Raw genomic sequence first — 27,067 nt, forward strand, 5'->3', positions numbered from 1 at the left:
TCTGTGAACCAGTGGGAGAAACTGATAGTTACTTTGAAAGAAGAGAAAGGTGAGGTAATATGTCAGAGCTTCCATCTGTTCTCTTCTGCCCTGAGTGGGGTCCTGGCCTGGTGATTATCTGGCTACAGCCAATGCACTGTGGTCAGTCATCCTAAACAGCTCTTACATTGCATTAGATTCTACCTTCAGAACATTTAGGATCTCGTTAGGAAATTGATTATTAATATGGTTGGTTTTTTTAACATTAAAAATAAACTGAATTCTGAACTGGTTTTTTAACATTAAAAATAAACTGGAAATGCTATAAGAACATTTTTGGACCAAATGACAAAATGGGACTATGGACTATAGATTTGATAAAAGTATTGTTTTAATTAATGTTAACTTTTCTAAATTTGGAACTGTACTATGATTATCTAAGAGAATATCCATATTCTTAGAAAATATACATTGACATGTTAAGGGTAAAGGCATAATATATGCACTTTCAAATGCTTCATAAAAGATAAATAACGTGGATATAGAATGAGAGATGATAATACAGGTATGGCAAAATGATAAAAATTGGTGGATCTGAGAAAAGAATATATGAGAATTCCTTGTATTCTTGCCACTTTAGAAGATTAAACTTACTTCAAAATATAAAGTTTAATAAAATACAATTTGTACAAGTAGAGAAATGCATAGCTCTTTTCAAAAATACTGTCTTGAAAAGCACTACCCTTTTTCTAGGTAGATAGATCTGAATGGCTTATCATATTTCTAGAACCCACTTGGCGGATTGCCTTTAAGCATTCATTGGTGGTAGTAAATCTTAATCCTCAAAAGTTTGAATTGTTTTTAGAAATTGCCAAAACCCATTTTCAGTCATGTATCATAAATAACCTAAGTGTAACGTACAATATTTTTAGGTGTAAAATGTGGCATGACTGTAAAAGTACAAGACTATCTTGCTTGTATGATTGACAAGTAATCCTGAATATAGTCCTAAAAGATAAATTTTGCCATACATTTGCAATAGGTAATTTGACAGTTTGGAAGGAGGTAATTTGTTTATCTAAGTTCCTTTATACAGTAGAACCTTCATAGTTCACCACCTCCCTACACTGACCACCTCCTTAAGTTGACCTTGATTTTCATAGACCAGACATGCACAATATGTATGGATCAGTTCAGCAGGCCTAGTTCCCTTATGTTGATTACCTCTGTATGTTGACCAGTTTGTTACAGTCCTTTGAGTGGTCAACTTACAGAGGTTGTACTGTATTTCATTCCTAAACCAACCATATTGCTTCATAGTCACAGTTTGTGAGCAGCATACAAGATAAGTGCATACACAAGGCAGGGAGTGGTAGTCTCGGAGGATGGTGAGAACGAGAGTGGGGAGTCAGGTAATAGGATCATAAGGGTATGTGTGAAAGGAAATGGCAGAGTTTGTTGCTTTATGGGGGTGGGGAGTGCTATATATGTGTGTGTAAGAGAGAATAATTGTCCTTGCTCTTTTGATTTTTACAGCAGTTTCATTCCTTGCTTTGTGAAAGTTGCTTAGAATTGGATATAAGTGAAGAAGAAATCTTAGGCACGGTGTCCCAGGGTATATGCACATTTTCTTAGTAAACCTGACTTTAAAACTGTGTTGTTTTCTTTTCCAATGGCAGCCTATTTTAGAATCAGGAGCTGTAGAGCTACTTTGTGGATTAACCCAAAGTGAAAATCCTGCTTTACGAGTGAATGGAATTTGGGCTTTAATGGTACGTTTTATTGTTCTATGTATGTCATAATTTATAAAGATAACAGAGCTTTTTCAAAGTTAGAAATATGACTTGAAATAGCTGGAATTTTTTTTTTTTTTTAAATACTGCTATTTTGGCCAAGTTTTCTAATGACCCAGGACCTAGAAGAGTTAGTATTCAGCTTTCAGATTCAACTATAGGCAAGTTTCCTGGCCACTATATGCCTCAGTTCTCCTAGTTATTATTAAGAGAAATGAACAGGTGTTGAAATTTGATATATCTAATTTGGGAAAAACATATTTTCCTCATCATGAACATACTAGTATTTTTATATAGAGTTCCCTACCTTACAAAGCAATTTCATATCTCCTTTGCTTATTAGAACAACTCTGTAAAATAAGCTAGGGACTCTTTATCATACTTTACAGATGAGTAAACTAAGGCACAGAATGATTATTTTATTTTTTATTGACAAATAAAAATTGTATATATTTATGGTGTACAACATCATTTGAAATATGTATATGCTGTAGAATGGCTAAATCAAGTTCATTAATATATATTACCTCACACATTACCTCATTTTTTGCAGAATAATTAGATAACTTGACCATTGTAATAGAATTGATACATAAATGCTTAATAATTTCTTAAGAGTTTCTAGTAAATAATTTGTAATAATCTATATTCTAAAACTTTATAACTGTGTAATCAGAAAACCATTTTCCCTTAAGATTTATTAACATTCGGGCAGCACCTGTGGCTCAAGGAGTAGGGCGCCGGCCCCATATACCGGGGATAGCAGGTTCAAACCCGGCCCCAGCCAAAAACTGCAAAAAAAAAGATTTATTAAAATTGGAAATGGAGTAATTCTTAATGGATTTTTTAAAACATAATTATAATATTTACAATGTAAATTAGTATTTGTGTACCAAACACTAAGCTAGATGTTTTATATTTGTTACCTTTAATTCTTATTTTAAGTTACGTTGCTACATATCTACCTTACAATTGGAAAACTGGCACTCAGTGAGGGCAAATGACTGGTGAGGGTGAAGACCTCACAGCTAGTAATGGCATAGTAATGGGAATGGGTTCTAAACTTGTCAAACCTGTACTCTTCCCCTGTTCCATGCTGTCTCTGCTGTGTTTTTGTACAGACTTTGGAGTAGAAGTAATCATCTTCTGAGAAAGCACCAAATCCAGTAGTTTTATAGTTATTTTTCTCCTTAACTTTGCATGGCTTTTAGCACTTCTTTTTCTTGAAACTTTCTCAGGTCTTAATTTTTTTTTTTTTTTTTAACCTACTTTCTACCTAGGTTTCTTTCAACCTCTTTCTCAGAGGGCATTTCCTCAAGTTTCAGTTGCCAATTTCCAGTTCCTTTATACTTCGGTTTCAGGGACTTCATCTACTGTCAGGGTTCCAACTCCCTCTCACGGAAGAGGTTACTTTGAAATCTGCATATCCAGATGTTAATTGTTACCTGTTCCCCAGATTATGTCACTTAAATGGCCTTTGAGACTTCATTTGCGAGCTCCCTGACATGAACAGCTTTAGTGTTGGAAATTGAATTTATTCAACTTCTCAAATCTGTATAAAATACCTTATTCTTATCAGTCTCTATATTACCACTTGCTATGTTCTCTGTCCACAAAATATAAAAACCTTGGAATCATCTTTGACCTAGGTCTTTTGATACCCAGCGAATATTCTTTTTGCTCTGCCATGCTGTCTTATGTTATTAGATAACTTGCTCCTTAATTAAAATATGTTTCTGAAGAGCAATATTATAATGAATCAGTCTCTAGGATCTGGGATTGCAGGTAGCTCAGACATACCTCCTAACCCCTGGAAAGCTTCTTGTAGGATATGGCCCAGCCATACCAAGGCCTACTTCAGTATTGTAAGCACAATAGATGTTTTCATGGCAGAAAAGTTAACAAAACCCACTTTATTTTCATCCATAATAACTGAGTAGTTTCAAATCATTTTTAAAAGGCATGGCAGAAAATAGTCATTAATAGTCATTTTCTCATTAAAGTACACAGAAGGCAACTAGATAGCCTTAAAGATATTCTCAAAAGTAATAAATGGATTTTGTATTTATTTGTGTAATGTTAAGACGTCCTAATACTAAAACCAATTATATTCCTCATATAAAAGTATGTCTGGAAATGACAGTTACCTTTCTCTTGACAGGAGTATAGGTAATTAACAGGAATCAGAAAAACAGTACAACTTATGGATTTTGTGCAGATTCTGTTTGTACTTTGAAAATTATCAGAATACTATTAGAATATAATTTAATAAAGTAAATGTAGACATGATTCTTGAAACTTCTTTAATCCTTTCAGAATATGGCATTTCAGGCTGAACAAAAAATAAAAGCAGATATTTTACGAAGCTTGAGTACTGAACAGCTATTCCGGTTATTATCAGATTCAGATTTGAATGTGCTGATGAAGACATTGGGACTTCTTAGAAATCTCCTCTCTACTCGGCCTGTAAGTAGAATCTCCCAGGCTTCCTAATTAGCTAGCCCCGCATAAGCATTGCAAGACATTGCTATCTTTCTCTGCTTTCATCAACATCTGCCCATGAATGTGATTCAAGCACTGCCCTTTCCCAGAGAAGCAAGGCATTGATGTCCAGACCTGTCACCTGAATAGGTATTCTGAGAGCTGCTTCACCCTGTAACCCCTGTCCTCCACTCCTGTACTGCCTGTCTGTCTCCCTCTCCTCCTTCGGTGCTGGATATGTGCCTGCCTCTATTTGTTACTTTATTCTTACCTGGTTTGCTGGCCAGAATGAATTTCTCAACCTAAAGCACTTATCTCTGGGACCTCTGCTTCTTCTCCTTTCAAGAATTCTCGGAGCCATCCCATAGACCATCCCCCTGCTCACATTGAGAGGGTTGGTCTCTGAAGATGTTGCTATAGAGAGCAGTAGGTACACATCAGAGTAAGAAAGGCTGGGCCTTGCGGTGGGGTCCCTCTTCATATTGTTTCTCTAGTGTTCCCTGAGCAAAAGTGTTAGTGGCCTTCAGATAGGTAAGGAAACATAAATGGTTCCCTTCTCTATGCCTCACTAGTCTTTTGAGTGATCTTTATGCATTTCTGCCCCAAGACAGTATTAGTAAATCTATGCCATATTTACCATGTCTCTGGCTTCCCTGCCACCCCACCCTATCCATTTTTTGTGCTTCCTTTTCCTTTAATATGTCTTTTGGCTTGAGGACACTCCTATTACTGTAATTTGTAGTCTGTAAGGATAACTTTATGCTTTCTATGTAAAATACATGTATTTGAAGGCAGACTGCAGCTTCAAAATATAATAAACACCGTTCTTTGGCATCTAGTTCCATATGCTATGGTGTTCTGCTTGGTGCAGTTGTGAATTATATTGTTTAACTTTTAGAAGCCTTCTTTTCTTTCCTGTGGTCTTTTTCTTTGTTTCTTAGATGATAATTATGGATTTCTCATTGTTTTACAGCATATAGATAAAATAATGAGTACTCATGGAAAGCAAATTATGCAAGCTGTCACCCTTATTCTGGAAGGGGAGCATAACATTGAGGTTAAAGAGCAGGTATGTGTTCCTTTTTCTTGGGAAATATTTTCTGAATGTGAACACAAAGAAAGTTCTTAGTTAGGACTTTCTTGCAATATTTGAATCTGCAGAAGACGAGGTCCTGAGATGGGACATGCTTTAGAGACAAGAAGAAAGATCTTCATCATCCTTTAAACTCTCTTCAAGAATTCTTCTTCCTGGAATAGAGGAAAACATGACTAGAGTCTGAGAATTTCCCCTCTGTGTTAGGCACTGGACACCTGTCCTTGCTCTACAGGAGCATCACTTTTCTTAATCCTGAAATGAATCCTTTTTCCGGGATTCACTATTTTTAGCCCTCTCTACCGGTGTGTTCTGAACTCAAATTCCTGCGAATTCCTTATCCTGGTGACAGTTTTGGTCTGTTTACTCTTAGGCATCTTACTTTCCATTTCAGACCCCTATTTTCATTCTGTTTCAGTAAGGCAAGTTTAGGAGAGTCACTGTAGTACAGAGGCTGTGCATTTATCAGGGGATAGTTTGGGGATTACTTTTCTATATTTTTCTGGGATGTGTCATAGAAGTTTTAATGTACATATTTTATTTTACCATAAAGTCACCTGCAAACTTTAGATTTTATTTAATTAGGATCTGAAGTACTGAGTTTAATTTTCTGACATAGGTCTTGGCTACATGGGTATGTTCATTTTTAAAATTCATTAAGCTATAAATGTATATCTCTATTTATGAAAAAGAAAAATTGCCCAAGGTCATGAGAGTTGAACCTGGAGAGTCTCATTCCAGGGCTCAGGCTCATCCTCAGTGTCCCTGAGTCAGAGTAATTCCAGTTTGGGAAGAGCAGTCCAGGAAGTAAGCATGGTAGGACTTAGGAACTTGATTGAATTTGTGAAAAAAAAATGGTGGTAGATATGACAAAGTGGTTATATGGTGGATATCTTAGGTGATTTCTGTTAAATAATAAGTACTATGTTTTGATGTATAAAAATTTAACACAGAAAAAGTATATCTTATAAGTATCACTGAAATTAGATGAAATGAGAACCATTACTAAACCCAATGATGAAAAAATACATTGTTCAAAAGAAACCATTCTTTCGAGAATACAGGAATGAATTCAGTCTATAAAGACAGCTCACCTGGATAGAATTCCACTAACTTGAAAAGTAAAAGAAAGGTAAGGCAAGATTTAGATGAGATCAGAAGAAAAGACCAACAACAAAGGATGCAAATAACTTTCTCACACATATTTTAGAGATGATCCAGAAGTAGGCAAGTATGGGAGCCTAAACTATCTGTTAGCTGGAAGTATAATGCTTCTCAAAAGCATCTGATAAATTATTTTTTTAATTGGGGTATAATTGACATATAATAAGCTATGTACATTTAAAGTATACAGTATGATAAATTTTGACATGTACGTACACCTATAAAACTATCACCACAATCAAGACAGGGGAATATAGCTATAACTGTCCTTAAATCAGAAACAAGACAAGTCTATCTGTTCGTACCACTCCTGTTCAACATTGTACCTGAATGCCTACCAAATTCAATAAGGCAAGACAGAGAAATAAAAGGCATACAGATTGGAAAGGAAGAAATAAAACTGTTTCTAGACAACATGAATGTCTATGTAGAAAATGCCATGGACTCATTTTGAAAACCTAGAACAAATAAATGAGTTAAGCATGGTCACAAAATAGAAAAATCAATTATATTTTTATGTACTAGCAGTGAACAACTGAAAGTTGAAATTTTTTTTAAACAATACTATTTTTAGTAGCTCAGAAAAAAATGAAAGGATCTATATACTGAAAATTATTCTGTACAACACTGATAAACCCAAAACCTAAATAAATGGAGAGATAGACCATGTTAAAATGTCAGTTCTCTCCAGTCAATTTATAGATTAAACACAATTTCAATCAAAATCCCAGGATAATTTTTTAGAAATATTACTATAGATATAAATACCTAAAATCTTTACCATTAGATACAGATTTTAAAATACAATCTTTTTTTTTTTTTAAGACAAACTCTCACTGTCGCCCTCAGTAGAGTTCTGTGGCGTCACAGCTCACAGCAACCTCAAACTCTTGTGCTTAAGTGATTCTCTTGCCTCAGCTTCCCAGGACCACAGGCACCCGCCATAATGCTCAGCTATTTTCTGTTGCAGTTGTCATTGTTGTTTATCTGGCCTGGACTGATTCAAACCTGCCACCCTCGGTGTATGTGGCTGGTGCCATATCCACTGTGCTACCGGCACCGAGCCTTAAAATACAATCTTAATATTTTAAAATCTTACATGGAAAGGCAAAGGAGCTATAATAGCCAAAAAAAGAACAAAATTGGAGGATTCACAGTACTTAATTTGAACACTTAACTATAATGCTGTTAGCAAAAAGATAGCACATGTTTCAATGGGATAGTTGAAGAATGTACCAGTTGAAGCCATCTGAATGTGGTGCCTCTTACATGGAAAGATGTTTAACTGAAAATTTAATTTTTTAAGTAGAAATAGAACTATTTGGGTTATCTGTTTTGTCTTGAGTGAGGTTTGGTATTACACGTCTTCCAAGGAATTTGTTCATTTCATTTACTAACCTGTACTTGGTCACAATATTCTCATTTTTTAAAAGTCTGTGGCATACATTTGCAATGGCCCCTCTCTTGTTCTTTTCTTCTTTTTTTTCTCTTTTTGTTTTTTGGGGTTTTTTTGAGATAAGAGACTTGCTCTGTTGCCCCAGATATAGTCCAGTGGCATCATTATAGCTCACTACCACCTCAAAATCCTGGGCTCAAGAGATCCTCTTGCCTCAGCCTCCTGAGTAGCTACAACTACAGGCACACCCCACCAGTCTTGGCTAATTTTTCTGTTTTTTTTTTTTTTTTTTGTAGAGACAGAGTCTCACTTTATGGCCCTCGGTAGAGTGCCGTGGCCTCACACAGCTCACAGCAACCTCCAACTCCTGGGCTTAAGTGATTCTCTTGCCTCAGCCCTCCCGAGTAGCTGGGACTACAGGCGCCCGCCACAATGCCCGGCTATTTTTGGTTGCAGTTTGGCCGGGGCCGGGTTTGAACCCGCCACCCTCGGTATATGGGGCCGGCACCTTACCAACTGAGCCACAGGCGCCGCTCATAATTTTTCTGTTTTTTGTAGAGACAGGGTCTCGCTCTGGCCCCCTCTCGTTCTTTATATTGGCAATTCCTTTTTTCCTGATCATTCTAACTAGAGCTTTAACATTTTTACTGATCTCAAAGAATAAGCTTTTAGTTTCATTTTTTTCCCCTTCTTTATTTTTCTATTTTCTATTTTCTATTTTAGAATTTGGCAATCTGTTTCAATTAAGGGCAAGATTGATATTTTAATTTTTACAGGCTCTAGTCTCTAGCAACTATTTATGTTGTTCTAGCATGAAAGCAACTATAGACTATATGTAAGCAAGTAGACATGGTTGTCTGCTAATAAAACTTTGTTTACTAAGACAGTGGGTAGGATTTGGCTCACAGACCATAGTTGGCCAGTGCTCTATTTCATTATTTCCTGCTGTTCATATTAGTGTATATACTGATATGTATACACCAATGGGGTTTGTATAGTTTTTATCTGCTTCTTAACTCATATATTGAATTAACTTGGCCCAGTAACTGATACCTTTAATATATAGTTTCTAGTTTCCACAGGAATATTTACAGTAGGGTCGTATGAGCTTCAAAGGCAGAACTGTAGCTCCTCTATGTGGCTATTCCAGCCTCAGAATACATGAGTAGACTCTAACACCACCAAAAGGGAAATCACCTCTCTTGCTGACCCAGTTTATTTTGAGCATCTTCCCTGAAATTCCTCCTTTATATTCTGGCTTAAGTAGGTAGGTAAGAGTGAGATAGCTCTTCCTTAGGTGAGTCTAAAGATGTTTATCATTTCCTTGTCTCCCCATGAATACTTTGGTTTTGAAGCCTTATTAAAATTATTATTCATGGTTAAAATTATTTCCATTATTTCCTTTTAAGCTGTTCTGGCCAATTCACAGGACTGAGTCTTCCTAGTAAGAAATGAGATGGTGGTAGGGGGAAGATGGAGAACAAGAGAGAAAATCTGTGATTCTTCTGTGCGTCGCCCCTTCCCACCTCCCTGCCAGGTTTTACTTTTATTCCCATTAAGTGGCCTCACTCTGAATTTGGTTTTTATCTTAAGAAAACCTGGTAGAACCTAACTGGGAAGGATTAGATCCCTACCACCAATGAATATCATCCTGCTGGACTGCTCTTAGAAGGTGGGGTTATTAGGCTTGCTAAGTCTGCCCATAATCGTATGAAGGAATTCAAGCAGAACTAGAAGGAAAGTGGTATTTCCTCACATAATTTAATTTTTGCCTGTGTTAGTGAGTCTGATTTTGCCACATATGGATTATAAGAATGTCAAGATACATTGGGATGTCTTGTCTGGGTCACATTGTATTCAATAACCCTAACTCAGATGGAGCTAGAATGTCACTGAAGTGACCATCCCTCATGTCTTTCTGATGCCATCTTGAACTTGGTCTCCTTAAAAACAGTAGACTAATTACTCCTGTTAATTATATTTGTCAAGTTCATGTCTTTCCCTTCAAAGGATCTTTCCTGCAAGGGACTGACCAAAAAAGAGTGCAGACTTGTGACAGGTTCACTGTGTACCAGTGCTTATTTGCCAGATCATTTGGAAATCTGACATCTTCTCTGGATTATTTCTGTCCCTCTTGGGCATATTAGGTTTCCTCATTGTGATCAAACTGCTCTGGAATAAACAGTCCCCCGTTACCTATTTAGCCTTCAAGTTATAAATTTCATTTTCCATATCTACTGTACCCCAGAGGTACCGTTTCTAGTTAATATCTCAGGATTCACACCCTAATAATTTAGTTACTGTAGTATATTAATCTCAGAGAACACCCTTTAGGATATTTGAGACTTTGGGCCATTTTAAGGAACCAGACTTTTTAATTAATTTAAGTCTTGCAAAGGGTTGAAGTTGGAGAGAAGTATGAAATTTGAATCTCCTCCTTCCCTCTCATGTCTTTCTTTGAGTGTGCTTCGGACTGACTGTTACTTCCTCCAAGAAGCTCTCCCCCCACCCTTGTAGTATGCAACGAGTGCGTTTACTTTGTGCATTCTCAGTTCTCAGTTTTCACTCTAGTCACAGTGAGACATAAGTGTGTGAAAGCTTCAAAGTCAGGGAATGTGTTTTATCCCTGTCCTACCCTAAAGCCTGTGCATCTGGTCAGTGCTTACTAAATGTTTGTTGAATTGCTGAGTCTGTCTCTGGCTTGGTTTCCCTACTACAATCCTTTCATCTTTCCTTAATCCTTGCCTCCTATTGGTCTAGATGTGGAAATGGAGCCATCTCTCCCTCTTGAGAATGAAATTGTCCTTTAGAAGTCCTTCCCTGCTCCCTGACACAGGCTCCCTTCAATTTCCACATCAGGACTAAGTTCCTTCACACATTTTGCTTCCTTTTCTGTTCCCTTAACAGGTTCCAAAAAGCAAGAAGTCCTAAATGCACATGGCCAGTATGGCTAGTGGACAGGGTCTAGGTCTTTACCTAGAAGATCAGGAGCTTAGAAGCAAGTAGTAAGTAGAGGCCTAGGGAAGAGAAGGGTGTTGCAATACCTACAAAACTTTCACCAAAGAGAAACCATGGGGTAGTCACAAGAGCTTCTCTGAGAAATGAAGTTTTCCAGAAAAAAAGTAATGAATTATGTTTTCCCTTTAATTTGTTTGATAGTATGACCTATACAACATGGCTGCCCAGAAACTGCCAGAGTGTATGAGTTCTCTTTTCCCTAAGGTAGACTTCGTTGAGTTACCGTTGTTGGTAATGATGTCAGGAGATGAGCTGTCATTGAGAGTGGAACCTGTAAAGAACCCATGTACCTTCAGATGACAAACTGAGAGAGCTTGACTCTGGGGCTTCAGAGCTTTCCTGATCCTTGGCCCTTTGTTCTTTTCCAGACACTGTGCATCTTAGCCAACATAGCAGATGGGACAACAGCAAAAGAACTTATTATGACCAATGATGATATCCTGCAGAAAATCAAGTATTACATGGTGAGCCCTTGTCCCCTTTCACTGCAGAATTAGAAGGCATAGACTGTAGTACTGTTAGCTCAAATCTCTGGGCAGAGATTTGTAAAAGGAGGAGAAAGATAGACTACTCTGTGACAGATTTAAGGCATTCTGTTCCATACTAAGAAAGGAAAACAATCCAGCTCCCTAAAGCTTGTACCATTTGATAATATTATCACCTGCCACCCCACTCCCCACTTTTGTTATATGCTGATTGCCTCCCTCTTATCAGTAAATATGGGGGCCTTTGGTTTTCTCACAGTTTTCCCCTCCACTGTCCACCCCTCCCCACCTCCAAACCCCCACCCCCATCACTATCTTTTCTCTCTCAAGGCTTCAGTCCCAGGGTGGATGAAGTCTCTAGCCCCTGACGCCATAGTTCCTTGACTTGCTTGTTTTCAAACACAATATGCTACCAACTGCCATGGCTATACCCTGCATCTTATGAAACTGCCCCTTGCCAAAATCTGGATATTATTCTTTTCGTTCTGTCCTTGTCTCCTAACAAAATTCTAATCATGGAGGAATGCTTTCCTCCTCCACTTCCGACACCAATCTGTGTTCTCTTGGCCTGTCATATCAAAGTTAACAGCTGCAGAGAAAGCTACAGGACCAAGCAGAGTGGCTCACATTTATAAAACCCAAATGGGCACTCAGCCCTGCCTGGTATCCTTCAGTGATTCTCTAGTAAGCTGACACTTTCATCATCTGCATTCTTTAGACCTCACCTCTCCCCTCCTCCATCACCCTTAGCTTTTGTTTCATTAAGAAAATAGGAGTTAAAATCCTTTGGTGGTTCCCTGTTACCCCTTAAATTAAGTTCATACCCCCTTATGGTGGCCTATCAAGTCCTACATGCCTAACACATCTATATCCCATTCTTCTCTTCCCTTTGTCACTACAATGGCCTATTTCAATTCTTCAAAAAGGCTGTACTCTTTTCCTACCTCAGGATCTTCACACATGCTGGCTTGTCTGCCTTGGAAGACTTCTCCCCACTCCTTGTCACACTTCAGATCTCTACTGAACAGACACTTCCTCACAGGGTCTTTGCTGTGGAGGTTATTTGTTATTGTTGCGTTCTGTTCCCTCCTTTAGGGCACTTAGCTCAGTTACAGTGATACATATTTGCTTTCATGCCTACTGGGTGTCTCCTGTACTAAAGCTCCATGAGGGCAAAGACCTTGTCACTTGTGTACACTTGTGTACTCTGCACTTTTCCAGTGCCTGGCCCTTAGCATGTGCTCAATAAATATTAGTTAAATAAAAACTTTACTGTTTCAACCAGAAATTCTCTTTATCTTTCCAACACTAGAGCCACATAATACCTGTAATCTTCTAAAAGTTTTTGTTAATTTCTCAAGGTATACCTATTTCTCTGTTGTTCATCAAAGCCAAACTTCTTAAAAGAATCTTTTTTTCTATTTCTGCATATAGTCCAGGGGTCCTCAAACTGCAGCCTGCGGACCACATGAGGCGGTGTCATTGCATTTGTTCCCGTTTTGTTTTTTTACTTCAAAATAAGATATGTGCAGTGTGCATAGGAATTTGCTCAGAGTTTTTTTTTAAACTATAGTCCAGCCCTCCAACAGTCCGAGGGACAGTGAACTGGCCCCCTGTTTAAAAAGTTTGAGGACCCCTGAAAAATTAACTCTTTAATCTGCTTCATCTGGCGTCTACCTCCATCACACAACTGAATCTATTCTAGTCAGGCTCACCAATTACTGCCATGATGCCAAATGCAAAGGATAATTTTCTCCCCTCATCTTACTCTACTTAAACAGCTGACTTCAACACAGCTGAATGTTTCCTCCTTCTCGAAACGTCCTTTTCTCTTGGCTTCCGTGACACCATACCTTCTCACTTATCCCTACATGCTATTCTGAGATCAGTGGTTTGCAAGCTTGGTCACACAGTAGGACTTCCTAGGGCCTTGTCAGAGGCTACTGCTTTGTCTTCTCCCTCTCAAGATTTTGATTTAATAGTCCTGGGATTTAGCCTAGGTATCAAAATTTTTTTTAAGTTCCCTAGGTGTTTCTTATGTACAGACAGTTGAGAACCACTGGTTTAGGGGAATCTCATCCACCCCCATGCTGTGTGTGCTGTCACATCTATGCCGGTGACTTACAAATGTGTACCCCCAGCCTCCACTGCTCTCCTAAACTCCAGGCTCATGGCCTGCTGCCTACTCCACATCTTCATGTGGCTGTCTGATAGCCTCTTGAAGTTGGCGTTTAAAAATGAATTCTTAAATATCTCCCCTAAACCTAATTTCTCCTCTCTTGGTTATTCCTGTTTAGTGCAGTCTAGCTCTGCCAGCTACCCCTTTGCTCAAACCTGGGAGTCTATCTTCATTTCTCCTGCTTCGTCCCCTCTTTCTTCCAGTTTATCAGCAAGTCCTGTGAGCTCTTCTTCCAAAACTGATCTTGAATCTGTTACTGTTTCTGTCACCACTGCAAATTATGAAACTGCCCCTTGCCAAAATCCACTTTAGCCAAGGCTGCAGCGTCCTAAGTACTTCTGCACTGTCAGTCCAATCTCTTCAGCCTGAGTGACCTTCTAAAAGTGTAAATCAAATCTTATCCCTCTACTGTTTAAATCCTTTAGGGCCTTTCTCCTAATTCTGATGCAATCCAGGGTCCTTGCCCTGGCCTGCCAGGGCCTGTAGTTTGGCAGTGCCTACTTCACTAACATATAGCCCCTCTTACCTCAGACCTTTCCAGAAACTTTCCTCCTTGGAATTCCTTGCTCTTTGCACATGTGGCACCTTCCAGGTCTGTAAGTTTATATTTAAATGTTGCCTCTTCAAAGAGATTTTTTTCTGTGTATTCCCCCTAAATTAAGTTCCCACCTCTCCATTCTCTAGTTTTCTCTATCATAGCAGTTTGTTTCCTAAAAACATATTTATTGAATGAATGATGAATAAACTTACAATCAACGCTTCCAATTTCATTTATTCAACAAATATTCCTTGATTATCTGAGGCTGGGAACGGAAGGTAAGTTTTATTCTGTTTTGTCTTAGTGGAGTCCAAACTGGATATTTCTTTTAAAATGTTGTCAGGTTGGCTCGGCGCCTGTGGCTCAAGCAGCTAAGGTGCCAGCCACATACACCTGAGCTGGCAGGTTCGAATCCAGCCTGGGCCCGCCAAACAACAGTGATGGCTGCAACCAAAAAATAGCCGGATGTTGTGGCGGGCATCTATAGTCCCAGCTACTTGGGAGGTGGAGGCAGGAGACTCACTTGAGCCCAGGAGTTGGAGGTTGCTGTGAGCTGTGATTCTACGGCACTCTACCCAGGGTGACAGCTTGAGGCTCCGTCTCAAAAGAAAAAATAAAATAATGTTGTCAGGTAAAAATAGAACCATTAACCCGAGAATTCTAACGGACAAATCCACATCTATTTCTTTGTCTTTGCTTAGCTGAGGTATAGTCCTACATGAGAAGATAAGCCTGCCTTAGCATTAAAGAAATCATTGAGCATATTTTGCCATTGATACTCCCTCAGATGTACACAAATTATTTAAATGTACTGGGAATTTTTTTAATTAACCTATTTTTCTATTAAATCATTAATTTAATTTAGGGGAGAACAGTCTAGATGGATAAATGATCCAAGTTAGGCAAAAATGGTTGTACTTTCAGAACACAAAGAAAAGTAAACAAGAATTGTGTTTAGAAGAATAGTATGCTTCTTGGCCATAATAGAGACATTTGATCAATCAACTAGACATTTGACCAAGTTTGGGGGTTATTCCAATAGAAATAGTAGTAATTTAATTATTTCAGAAGCTGAATGTTTTAAATAATGATTCTTGTTTTCAGCAGGTGGTGTCAGAGGAGTAACCATGTATAAATTGTGTGTAAAAGTCTAGCTGTTGCAGAACTTCCTGCCCATATCTTCACTTTCACTGTCCATATCCTTCACAAAGGAATTATTTGGTCATTTGAATAAGATAATCAATAGCTTAAGAGATAAATACCAAATGCACATCCACCCAATTTATTGGCGACTAGTGACCAAAAACATAGCCTGTCAAAAGCATAGAATTGTTATATGCTAATGTTTCTGCGTGCATAAGTTGAATTATGAATTGCATACTATACCTATGGCCCTGGAGATGTTTTATTTGGCCAGCCAGATAGTTTTTAAAATTTGAATTACAATGTCTTTTCTGTGTCAGTTTGCTCTATTCCCCATCATTCCTCATTGTCTTTAGCCCAACACTTTCACTAATTAGTGGTGACTTTATGACTTCTCAAGTCATTTGCATTGAAGGCCTCTGCCTCAGACTTTTAAGCTATTGAACTCTCCTTTGATGGGTCACCAAAAAATGATCTAAAATAAGATTACCTTGAATTTTTTTTTTCCTTTCTGCATCAATAGGGTCATTCACATGTCAAACTGCAGCTTGCCGCTATGTTTTGTATATCAAACCTCATATGGAATGAAGAGGAAGGTAAGAGATTGGTGAGGTTTGCTTTGAAGAAAATTACTGGAAGAAAGTCACACAGGGAATGCAGCACGTACCCCTAAACTCATTGGCAGAACTCTCCTCACTGGACTACTGGCCCAACACCCTCTGGAATGGCCCTGCTATGAGAATCAGTGGGGCTAGCTTGAGATTCACTGGGCCCCTGCCTTGGAACCAACATAGTATCAGATTACAGGGAGAGAGAGTGAGAAGAGAGTGACAGTCCCTGCCCTTGAGAGAGCTGATGAGGAGGATGAGATGCACTTGAAATAAGTGGCAAGAGAGAGTGAGGTGGGGGGGGGTCATGGGCCTTTCATCATGAGCAGAGGAAGCATATATGAGGACTATAGGCAGATAAGCATGATGGAGAAGTGGACATTGGTGAGAAATGAGAAACATGGTATGACTGATCAAATGGCCATTTGGAGACCTCTAGGGATCAGAGGTTCTCCACTTTGCCTGCATGTGAGAATCACTTGGGGATTTTTATACCAGGCCAATTAGAATCTCTGGAGTTGGGCTCCAACCCAGGCATAAGTGTTTCTTTTTCTTTTTCTTTTTTTTGCAGTTTTTGGCCGGGGCTGGGTTTGAACTCACCACCTCCAGCATATGGGGCCAGCGCCTTATCCCTTTGAGCCACATGTGCCGCCCAGCATAAGTGTTTCTTAAAGCTCCCCATGTGATTCAGAGTACAGCCAAGGTTGCAAACAAATGTAGGAGAGCAGCGGGTCTCAGTGCTGGGTTGGTCACATTAGAATCACCAGGGAAACTTTTTTAAAATGCGGGTTTCTGGGCTCCATCCTTAGAGATTCTGGTTCACTGGTTCTAGAGAGGGCTAATGCATGAGTGAGTCACTGTAGGCTCTTCAGTGGGGAAGACTCCAAGGGATTACTTTGCTCAGCAGCATGTCCTGAACAAGTGCAAGAAGGAAAAACTGTATTCAACCCACAGACCTAGATGCCAAGTACCATCTGGTTATGATGGTACCATCCTCATGGAGGTCTTAGTCTAGTTGGAAGATAGAACACTATAAAATTGGAACTGCGGATTATGCAAACTGAGAGATAACAAAAAGTACTAGGAAGACAAAGGAGAGAAGATGACAAAAGAAGGCTGAAAATAAGGCCTATTTGGAATAAGAAGAGCCTGGCCAGGCCAGGGCTATGGGTATGTCCTAAAAGAAGTGACATGAAGTTGGGAGTCAGAAGGCCTTGTGCCAGGCTAAAGAATCTGACCGTGACCCTATAGTCTATGGAGACCTTAGTGCAGCAGCAAAACTCAAGATGGGCTGCAAGTAGGTAGAAAGCTTCCAGAGAGTTCAAGCATGAGGGGATCCAGCTGCACAGGGGCAGGATGGGGAGAGAAGGGCACTGGTAAGGCTCTGTATTGTTGGTTGTGTATCAGAGAGCAGCTGCCTGGGTTGTATTCCCAATAACATGCTAGCTTTAATCTTTTAGGTTCACAAGAGCGTCAGGATAAATTACGAGACATGGGCATTGTAGATATTCTCCACAAACTGAGTCAGTCACCAGATTCAAACCTTTGTGACAAGTGAGTATCAATGTGAAATAAGTCTTGTTTGGGCTGTTGGGATCTTTTATGGAAGTGTTTGAGTTGCTTAGTAATCATATGGCCAAACTTAAAATCTTTAGATTCTAGGATTTCCTTTCTAATTTTCTGCGACCTAACATTTGTGTGAGATATAAATTAATAATTACCAAGTTATTAAAGACATTCACCTTACTCTGAATTAATGCAAGTCTGGACTGTCTTAGTAGATAGGATTCGGAGGACACTCCCTTACATTCCCTTAATCATTAGAATAGAAACACTATAGCCTTTTGGAAAGCAGAAAAACCCATAATGGGAAGACTGATAACCTCAAAATCTCCCTGAGTACCTACCTTGTGCCAGCCTGGCCTCTGCTGGGGATACAGCAGTGACCACTAAGGAGTCCCTGTCCTCAAAGAGCTCACCATTTCCTAGGAAAGGCAAGAGTTATAATTAAAGTCCCAACTAACCTCAGATATCCAAAAATGTTCTTTCTAGCTGTATATCCTTCTTGTGACAGCCTCCCCTTTCAGCTCCCTTATCTAACAAAGCAGGGAACATCAGCTCTTTCGTTATCCAGACTCTTGAGCATGGCTCAGAAGCCCTTCCACATCCATGGTTTGGTTCTACCTTTGTTACTCCTACCTCCATGGGCCCACACTGTATGCCAGCCATATGTGCATATGTACAGTGGGCATTTACACATTCTGTTCCATCTGATTTCCTATCCCAATCCCCTCTGAGTCTCCATTCATTCAATATATATTTATTTTTAATACCTACCTTCTACCATGCATTATTTTAGACACTGGAGAGATAATGGTGAATAAAATTGATGAAGTCCTTGCCTTCATGGAATTTATATTCTAATACAAGAGATAGATAATAAGCATGAATATGTAACACAATATCAGGTAATGAGAGGTACCGTGGAGAAAAATAAAGCAAAGTAAGAGAATGGAGAATAAAGAAAGATTCTTCTCATGTAAGTTAATCAATAAAGATCTCTCTGAGGATGTAACATGTAATCAGAGACCTGGATGAAATGAGGGAGATTTCATCTAGGCAAACATTTAAAGGAAGATTATTCTAGTCGGAGGTGACAGTGGGTTCAAAGTTCTCAGGTAAGAGTGAACTTGGCATGTTGAAGGAACAGCAAGACCAGTGTGGCTGGAGAAAAATAATGAGGGGGGGGAGTGATAATTGGTGGGAAGAACCAGATCATGAAGAGCCTTGTAGGCTGTAGTCACGACTTTGGCTTTTATTCAGAGTATAATGGAAAGTCATTAAAGAGTTTTGAGCAGAGGAAACATCTGATTTGAATTTTTATTTATTTATTTATTTATTTTTTTAAATCTGACTTCAGATTCCAGGAGATTTTTTTGGCCAGGGTTGTGTTTGAACCCACCACCTCCAGTATATGGGGCCAGCGCCCTCCTCCTTTTTATTTATTTTATTTATTTTTTTTAGAGACATAGTCTCACTTTGTCACCCTCAGTAGAGTGCATCACAGCTCACAGCAACTCTAACTCTTAGGCTTAGGTGATTCTCTTGCTCAGCCTCCCAAGTAGCTGGGACTACAGGCGCCCGCCACAACAGTTTGTTGCAGTTTGGCTGGGGCTGGTTTTGAACCCTCCACCCTCAGTATATGGGGCCAGTGCCCTACTCACTGAGCCACAGGCGCCACCCTGATTTGAATTTTTAAAAGATCATTCTGGTGGCTCTATAGAGAATCATCTGTGGTAGGGCAAGAATAGAGGCAGGGAGGCCAGTTAAAAGGCTACTGCAGAAACAACAGTAGAGTATTAGGAGGATGGCAGTGGTCTAAGTATGGAGAAGTAGTCAGATTCTGAATTTAATTTGAAGTTAGAGACAATGGACTTGGTCATAGATTCAGTATAGGGTGTTAAAGAGCAGAAAGGAAAATGCCTGGGGGTTTAGCCTGAGCACCTAGATAGAGGGTGTTGCCATTTGACAAGATGGTGAGGAATATAAGAAATGCAGACTGAGGTAGGGAGAATCAGGAGTTCTCATTATGCCAACGAGATGTCATAATGAGACAACTTATGCCAACTTTAGGATGTGTATTTGATATCCAAGGGACTCAAGGGAGAGTAGAGTTGGGGATGTAAATTTGGATGTTGTTTAAAGCACTGGAGCTGTATGAAGTCACCTAAGGTGAGTAAAGAGTGAGAGGAAGGATAAGGACCAAGATCTGGGACCCTGCAACATTTAAGGAATAATAAGAAAGATCTAGCAAAGGAACAGAAGAAAATAGTGAGATAGGCAGAGACCAGGCACAAAAGGTGTCCTAAAGCAAGGGAATAGAGTGCCTGGACAGTGGCCATTCATCCTTCAAAACTCCTACCACGTTGTCACCTCTTCTGAAATGACCCCTTCTACACTCCCCACCCCCAACCCCAGGCTTTGCTCCCACAGCAGCTATAGAACATGCATGTCACACTGTATTTTGGCTGTCAGATTCTCTGGCTTCTCCACTAAAGGGAGAAGCATTTAGTCCCAGACTCTGTGGACCCACCAAACAGGTTGGGCCTCTGCCCCCCTGAAGCTTACCATCCTGTAGGTTAAATACACATGCCTGAATAAACCAGCCCAAGGATGTCAAATGAGTATAACACCAAAGTCTCTGCTAAAACTTCTGGCTTAAATGATGGATTCTGTCTGCCCATCTCTTCTGGGTGGGAGCCAACTTGTTCACTGGGATTTTCTCTCATATTTGTTCAGAAATGAAAACAGTTCTACTTAAAATTATCCCTGGTGGCTGGGCACGGTGGCTCACCCTGTAATCCTAGCACTCTAGGAGGCCAAGACAGAGGATTGCTTGAACTCAAGACTTTGAGACCAGCCTGAATAAGAGCAAGACTCCATATCCACTACAAATAGAAAAATTAGCTGGGCATTGTGGTGGGTGCCTGTAGACCCTGCTACTCAGGAGGCTGAAACAGGTAGATCACTTGAACCCAGGAGTTTGAGGTCACTGTGAGCGAGGCTGATGCCGTGGCACTCCAGCCTGGACAACAGAATGAGACTCTATCTCCAAAAAAACAAAAGCCTTCATGTGAACATTCTCATGGTGGCACAGTAAAGTCTTATCACCTAAAGAAGACATTTCTAGGGTTGCTTCTATCCTTAAGGCTTTATGAGCCTTAGACTTTTAAACACTTACACATGGGGAGCTATTGCTAACCACCCCAGGCTTAGAATGCCTCAGGATTCCAGGGGCCTGCGGCTCCCACCTCCATCAGAGCTCCTCTTTTCAGCCTCTTTATGGGTTTGGTCTGTGTCATCATTCATAAACTTCTTTCTGAAAATGTCCTTGTAGAACCCAGCAGTCTGTCTAGAGGTTTCCTTTCTCCTGGATTGTACTGTTGACAACCATCCTCTTTAGAGAGTCTTACATAATTGCAAGAATATTCCTCAGTATACTACTTTAAAAACTATAGAAGACATCTGTTACTCCACTATAGAAACTGCACTTCAGTCCAGCTTATTGCATGCCTAGTCTACGTGGTCTTACTTTTAGCAGCTAATAGTACCTGAAAATTTTAGCATTTTCTTTTTACATCTCAGAAGGGGAGACCATTGGTAAAACCTGACTTCTTAACTCTCACAAATGAAGCCTGTTTAGAAATTTTACCAAGCTCATGATGGGAATAGTAAAGGAGGCTTCTTAGGGCCCAGCCCACAGGAGGTCTCTTTTACAAGGATCAGCGTAGGTTCGGTCACTGTTCACATTCCCTTTTCCTCTCCACCTGGCCACCTTCTTCCTTAATCACCATAACAGTCCACACCTCACATCCAGCTATCTCATAGCACACTTGAACCTATAGTTAAACTTCCACGGCACACATAAATTATGTTAATCCCAAAAAAGAATATACTTTACTTTGAACTTCTTTCGAAAATAATTAGTGATCTTTAAAAATTTTTGTGGCACACCTAAGATCCTTTCATGGCAAACTGGTTGAAAATCACTGAGCTATGGTGTCATCAGGTGTGATGAAAAGAACATGATGAGACTGTAACTTTCCACAGTTCGGATGCATTTGAACCATGCACCATCTCAACAATTTTTTCCTGTCAGTTTTCCTCTTAGCTTCCTAGAATCCTGCGTGCCCTCCCTTACTGTTGTGCATCACTACATAAAATCCGCGTGGCAGTAAAAGAAAGTAAAGGATTCCAGATCCTTTACAACCATATGCCAGTGACAAAGGAAACTATAGAATGTCAGCACTTAAAAGGGAAATGTGGAATGTCACTGAGCCCCAGCAACTTTAAGAGCAAGAACAGCCCTCTGAGAGAACCATAGGAAGGGCACAGCCAGGGTGGGTTTGAGGTATTTGCTCACCACAGATCTCTGGTCCTTAGGGTGGGTGCCCAGCTGGGCTCACTCCACTTCCCTCTTGGGAAGGGAATCTACTTTTTTAGACTTCCCCAACTGCCATCATTTAACCTCAGATTTTTTTTCCCTCAATTAAAATTCTGAGATGATGGCTAACAGCAGGTGTCCTCAAACTGCGGCCCACAGGCCACATGAGGCAGTGTGAATTGTATTTGTTCCCGTTTTATTTTTTACTTCAAAATAAGATATGTGCATAGGAATTTGTTCATAGTTTTGTTTTTTTTTAAAACTGTAGTCCGGCCCTCCAACCATCTGAGGGACAGTGAATTGGCCCCCCGTTCAAAAAGTTTGAGGACGCCTGGCTAACAGGAACTTTGTGATTTCAGGGCAAAGACAGCACTGCAGCAATACCTGGCATGATGGGAGCGCCCCTGCGCACCTGTGAGCATCCCGCATCCTTGTTTAAGGACGGACAGGAACTAGCCTCATTTGATTCCTTCTATTTGCACAAGTCACCTTGGACTGCAGGGAGCTGTTTTGCAAAAGCAATTTAGTAGGCTTAGACCTCAACTTCATCTTGAGAACATTTTTTTGAGGTAGTAATTTCCTCAGAGGACTATTGTGTTTTGTTTTGGGTTTTTTCCTGAGCTACCTGGACTCTTTATTAGAACAATCAAATCATTTTTCTTTTGGACCTACAATTTTTTGCCTATGCTGCAGCCACTTTGTGAGTGAAAATGAACATGTCTGTGTGAACACACAGGTGTGTGTGTGTGTGTATGCGTGCACATGGGCCAGAATGAATGGATGTGTGTGTGTGTGGGGATACCTCAGATTTTTCTTTTCTTATTTTGTGTGAAAATCTCTTTTCTACAGATTTTCCAGGGTTTAAGCATTGCTTGCTGTATAAAAAAAAACTTAACTGAATTATATACAGTTTGAATGAAATGTTATTTTAAAAACAAAACAATTGTTAAGTGTTCCATAAAGGTTATGTTGAATTTTGGTCAGATGAATATTTGTAAGTATAAAATATATGCATTTCTGAACCTCAACTTACATAGATTTTCTTTATAAAAAAAAAAAAAGAAAAAGAAAAAGTTGGCTATAGTTGGCCTGAATAACAGGCACTATACATGGTGCTGTGCAAATAGTAAGCTATCATCTTACTGCCATCAATGTTAGCAAGTACAGAGCCTTTTTTCAGCCTAATTCAATAAATTCTCAGGCTTCCAAGTCAGATGTACAGGGAAAAGTATAGTGAGGTTAACAGATTCACCATAGGTTCTTTGGACCATCAAAGGGAAATATAACTACTGATAGCAGAAGTCCAGCCATAACCCTGGTAGGCTACCCTTGACAGGAACTGGGAACTGAGAGCCTCCCAACTGCCCTAAATCCTGTCATTAGCATTATCTGGCAGGATTTAGAACCAGTCATGGAACCTTATGCTCAGACTAAAAGTAGGTCATGACTTCCTGGAAACATCACCTTGTGCTTCCTGAAACAGCATATATCACTGTGAAAATAAAGAATGTTCTACAGACACATCTGTAGAAAGAAGTAAAGAACAGCATAGTTTGGAAAACTGTCTCTTCCTATACTCAGCAAAATGCATACTAGCTTGCTCAAGATTGTTAGTTGGTTTGCTTCTATAAAATGAGATCAAAACTTTAGTAAGATCTTTTCCTGCATGAAGCTGAAAGCACCCAAGTTGAGAGAGGGGAAAGGAATCTCCTCAGAGAGACTGAAGATGACTTCATTTTACAGTGAGTGCTGTTAGCCCTTCTGTATCCTTTAGCTTTGGCACCAGCTCCAACTTCTGGGTCAGCTGCAAGGTGAACTCAACAAAGGTTGCTCTTGACTGTTTGGAGGTAGAACCAGCCTTCCTTTTCTCTTTGCTAAAAGGAGGTCAGAAGCATCATGTCCAGGATATGAGGCCTGCAGTCTGGAAGTTTGCGGTGTATGCCAGTGAAGGGGCCCCAAGCCCGCCCACCAGCCACTCCTGATGGTGTTGCTCACATCACAACCACCCTATCACCAACCTGTACCTTCCTTGGAAGATTAAATATGTTTGATTGCAAATGAATGTTTTAAAAATGTATTTAATGCAGTTTACCTGTACTCAACATGACCACCCAAGATTCAAACACAGATTTCCAAGTTGTTATTTTTTTAGAACATCACTTATTTTAAAATCTGTCAAAACAGGACTTTGGTTTTCTGCAAAGAACAGACTGCTACTATGAGAAAAACAATTTAATGGGAATTTAGTTTATTGGGAATAAATATTTAGGCCCATTCATTGTTGTTTCTAGTACTATGAAAATATCCGTGGTTGGCATTTGTAACACTACAGTGTTGGTTTTAAAAAGTACCCAGTGAATATAAAGAAACCAATAATGAATTGCTGAGACAATCTTGAACCCAAATACCATTAGAAAGTTGAAGGCCCAATGAAATAACACTTTCTCACTTAAACTCTGTGGATAAATCTTACCTGTGGGTATAAACAGATGGTCAAATAAAAAATGCTTTACTATAATTAACCTTTTCTGATTTGAATGAAGGGAAATGTATTTATTAAAACAAAGCTGTTTGCTGCTTTATGCAGGTGCAGTGTTCAGACAGCAAGGAAGTGGGAAGAATGGGACATGCTCTTATGTCTGTCTACACCCAAGTTCTTAACTAAGCTTCTCGCTTTCTCTAATACTGCATTCTGTTTCTCCTTTTGTGCCCTGATTGTAACCCAAAATGAACTAGAAAAGAATGTCCAGTTTAATAAGTTGCATTTTTTTTCCTTAAGCACTTTATTCAGAACAATACATGTTCTTCTGGTAGTGTTTGAATAATATGATTTTAACACATGTTAATAAAAGCCAAGAAAAATCATGGCAACTTCTAAAAAGGAGTCTATTTTCCAAATGTCTAAAACATTAGAAGATAATGTGTACTGGCTTTTGGAAATGGTGATTCTTGGTGAATGAAGGGCTGGGAAGTGGCTTTGCATTTCAGGGTGGGGGCTGGTGCCTTCAGGTAACTATGGCTCCCCAGGCATTTGCAGCAGTCTGGGGACGCCTCTCATTTTGGCCTCCTGAAGGCCCGCAGACCCTTTACAAGTGGCCACTCCCAGCCACCAAGATTTCCTCTCCCCAATGTTGTGCCCACCCCCTCCACCCTCCACCTCCCCTTAACTATGCCACACTCCACTGTCACTACCTGCTGGACTCAGACCAGGGTTTGGCAGATGACCAGTTGCACGGTGCACAAGTAGCCACTGTCCCTCTGCAAGGACACACAGGTGCTCTTCACTTAACTGTGTGCTGCCTTCTTGTCCCCGTCTCTAAAATGTAGACAACATGTCCTGTCTCAGGACCTCACTTGAAACACCTGCCCCCATCGCATGGGTGGAGAACGGTGAGGTGGCTAGCGTGGGGATTCTAGTGGAGGGAATCTCAGAGGACTGAAGTGAGGCTAGGAAAGCAGGAACAAGACCCGGCAGGCCCTCCCTTTCCCACAGGGAAAACTTGGAAGTGAGGCCTAAGAAAGGAGAGGAATGGGGGAAGCCCTACCCCAGGTCCAGATGGAGGGCCCACCCTGGCCACCCGAGAGGGGCTGCTGCTGCCCCTTCCTGCTGCTTTGCACTACCTTTGCCTGGTTAATGGGCAGAGAGGCTCACACTTATTTCTAATATGAGGGAAGTTTTGGTCTAGGATCGGCCTTCAAGGAAAGCTAAGGGAGCCTCCTAAGGGTCATAGACTACTGAGCCACCTTTACTCCTTCCGTCTTCATAGTCTCTGACTCCTAGCTGTGGCTTTAGCAGCAGCCAGTCCTCTCACTGAGTGGCAGGCCAGAGCAAGTCTTTAGAAGGGAACCACACTCCTTGAGTTCATGGGGCTAAGCCTGCTCTCCTACTTGTCAGGCCCTCAGGAACTGAGCGACTTCAAAGCCAAATCCTGCAGCCCCTAGTTTGCTTCTGTTATGGGAAAACAGGCCCAGGGTCTCTGCTGCGGCATTCCATTCTCTGAAAGTGACCAGACATTTGGGCTACTCTCAAGAACCCCCTTCCTTCCCTGCATTTCCTATGCCATGAATCTTCTATCCTGGACCACCAATAAAGAAAGGAAGGGGCATGTCACCACCCCTCTGACTATGGTCCTATCGTCTAGCGCCCATCCTGCCCTTCACCTGCCCTACCCTTACCTTCCCAGCTGCTCCCTGGGAAAGTTAAAGATCCATCACCGACAAACAGCTTCCTCAGGCTGACCTTCCCCACCCAATTTTTCCCTTCTGTCCTGCATTCTGAGGCCCTAATGGCTCCATCTATCACCAGCAACAAAGATCTGTGACCCCTGGATTCTAGGGAAATCAGCTGTCAGCTAGGTGATTGTGCTTCTCCAAGATGTTTGCCAGCTCTGAGGGAGGCATAGACCAAATGTATGCCCCTCTTGGGCCACTTACAAAAGTGAGAACACAGCTCCATGGTGGGCTGTGTGTCTGGGGGTCTGGAACAGTGGATCCAGCCTTCCTGACAGATCCTGCCAGTGAGGGCTCTGTTGAACACGTTTCTCATGGAGGGCCCAGTATAAATCCTAGTGAGTGCTGTGGGCATGTGTGTTTCCATCCAAAGGTGACCCAACATCATAGGAAATGGTAACCTTCAACAGCAGGCCCCACCCACTGTTGTGGGCCTTGATTCCCACCTTCGAGTACTAACTCATCCTTCTGAACCCAGGACCAGCAAGGCCCTAGCACACAGTGCCTTATGCCAGGCTGGCAGAAAATGAAAGCTAAAAGCAACCTGGTCCCACTAGGAGCTCTCAGGTTGTAAAATTAGACTTCAGCCAAAATCTGAAACCAAAAAATGGGGGAGGGATGCATCAAGAAAATTAGATGAACCCTAGTTCCAAATGTAACTTCCAAGCATTATGTGTGAACATGCCCTGATTCATGGCAGAGTGCAGAGGGGCAAGTCTGGCAGCATTAAAGACTTACATGAGTTGGGCAGGCAGCATGAGGAGGGACTCAAAGCTGATTTGTGTCTGTTGCCACACAGTCTGCCTGGAAGTGTCACAGTCATGATGCACTGTTTTCCAGGTCTTAGTTACTAAATTCAGCAGTAAAGGCTGGGCAAATGGCTCACAGCTACTTGATAAGCTGAGGCAAAAGATTGCTTGAGCCCAGGAGTTTGAGATTGCTGCGAGCTATAACGCCAAGGCCCTCTAGCCTGGGGCAACAGTGAGATGCTGTCTCAAAAATAAAATAAAAATAAT

At 40.5% G+C, this 27,067-nt stretch overlaps 2 protein-coding genes across 4 annotated transcripts in view; one reads left to right on the forward strand and one right to left on the reverse strand.

Moving 5' to 3' along the window:
- ARMC8 (armadillo repeat containing 8) overlaps positions 1-24,702 on the forward strand; it is a 106,970-nt gene extending 82,268 nt beyond the window's left edge. For 2 of the 3 annotated variants that reach the window (XM_053599008.1, XM_053599010.1), the window contains 7 exons: positions 1,659-1,751; positions 4,089-4,238; positions 5,227-5,322; positions 11,293-11,388; positions 15,793-15,865; positions 17,338-17,431; positions 23,703-24,702. In XM_053599008.1, coding sequence (XP_053454983.1) covers positions 1,659-1,751; positions 4,089-4,238; positions 5,227-5,322; positions 11,293-11,388; positions 15,793-15,865; positions 17,338-17,431; positions 23,703-23,769 — 669 coding nt within the window. In that variant the 3' untranslated portion in view covers positions 23,770-24,702. Of the gene's footprint in view, positions 1-1,658; positions 1,752-4,088; positions 4,239-5,226; positions 5,323-11,292; positions 11,389-15,792; positions 15,866-17,337; positions 17,432-22,180 lie in introns of all 3 variants that reach the window. The other variant, XM_053599009.1, reaches the window with a different exon arrangement.
- The window catches only part of NME9 (NME/NM23 family member 9), a 50,087-nt gene continuing 28,358 nt past the window's right edge, over positions 5,339-27,067 (reverse strand). The window contains exon 12 of the mRNA XM_053599012.1: positions 5,339-5,501. Within this exon, the coding sequence (XP_053454987.1) occupies positions 5,443-5,501 (59 nt within the window). The 3' untranslated portion in view covers positions 5,339-5,442. The remainder of the gene's footprint in view (positions 5,502-27,067) is intronic.

The sequence above is a fragment of the Nycticebus coucang genome, chromosome 8, assembly GCF_027406575.1.
Source record: "Nycticebus coucang isolate mNycCou1 chromosome 8, mNycCou1.pri, whole genome shotgun sequence".
Taxonomy (NCBI): Eukaryota; Metazoa; Chordata; class Mammalia; order Primates; family Lorisidae; genus Nycticebus; species Nycticebus coucang.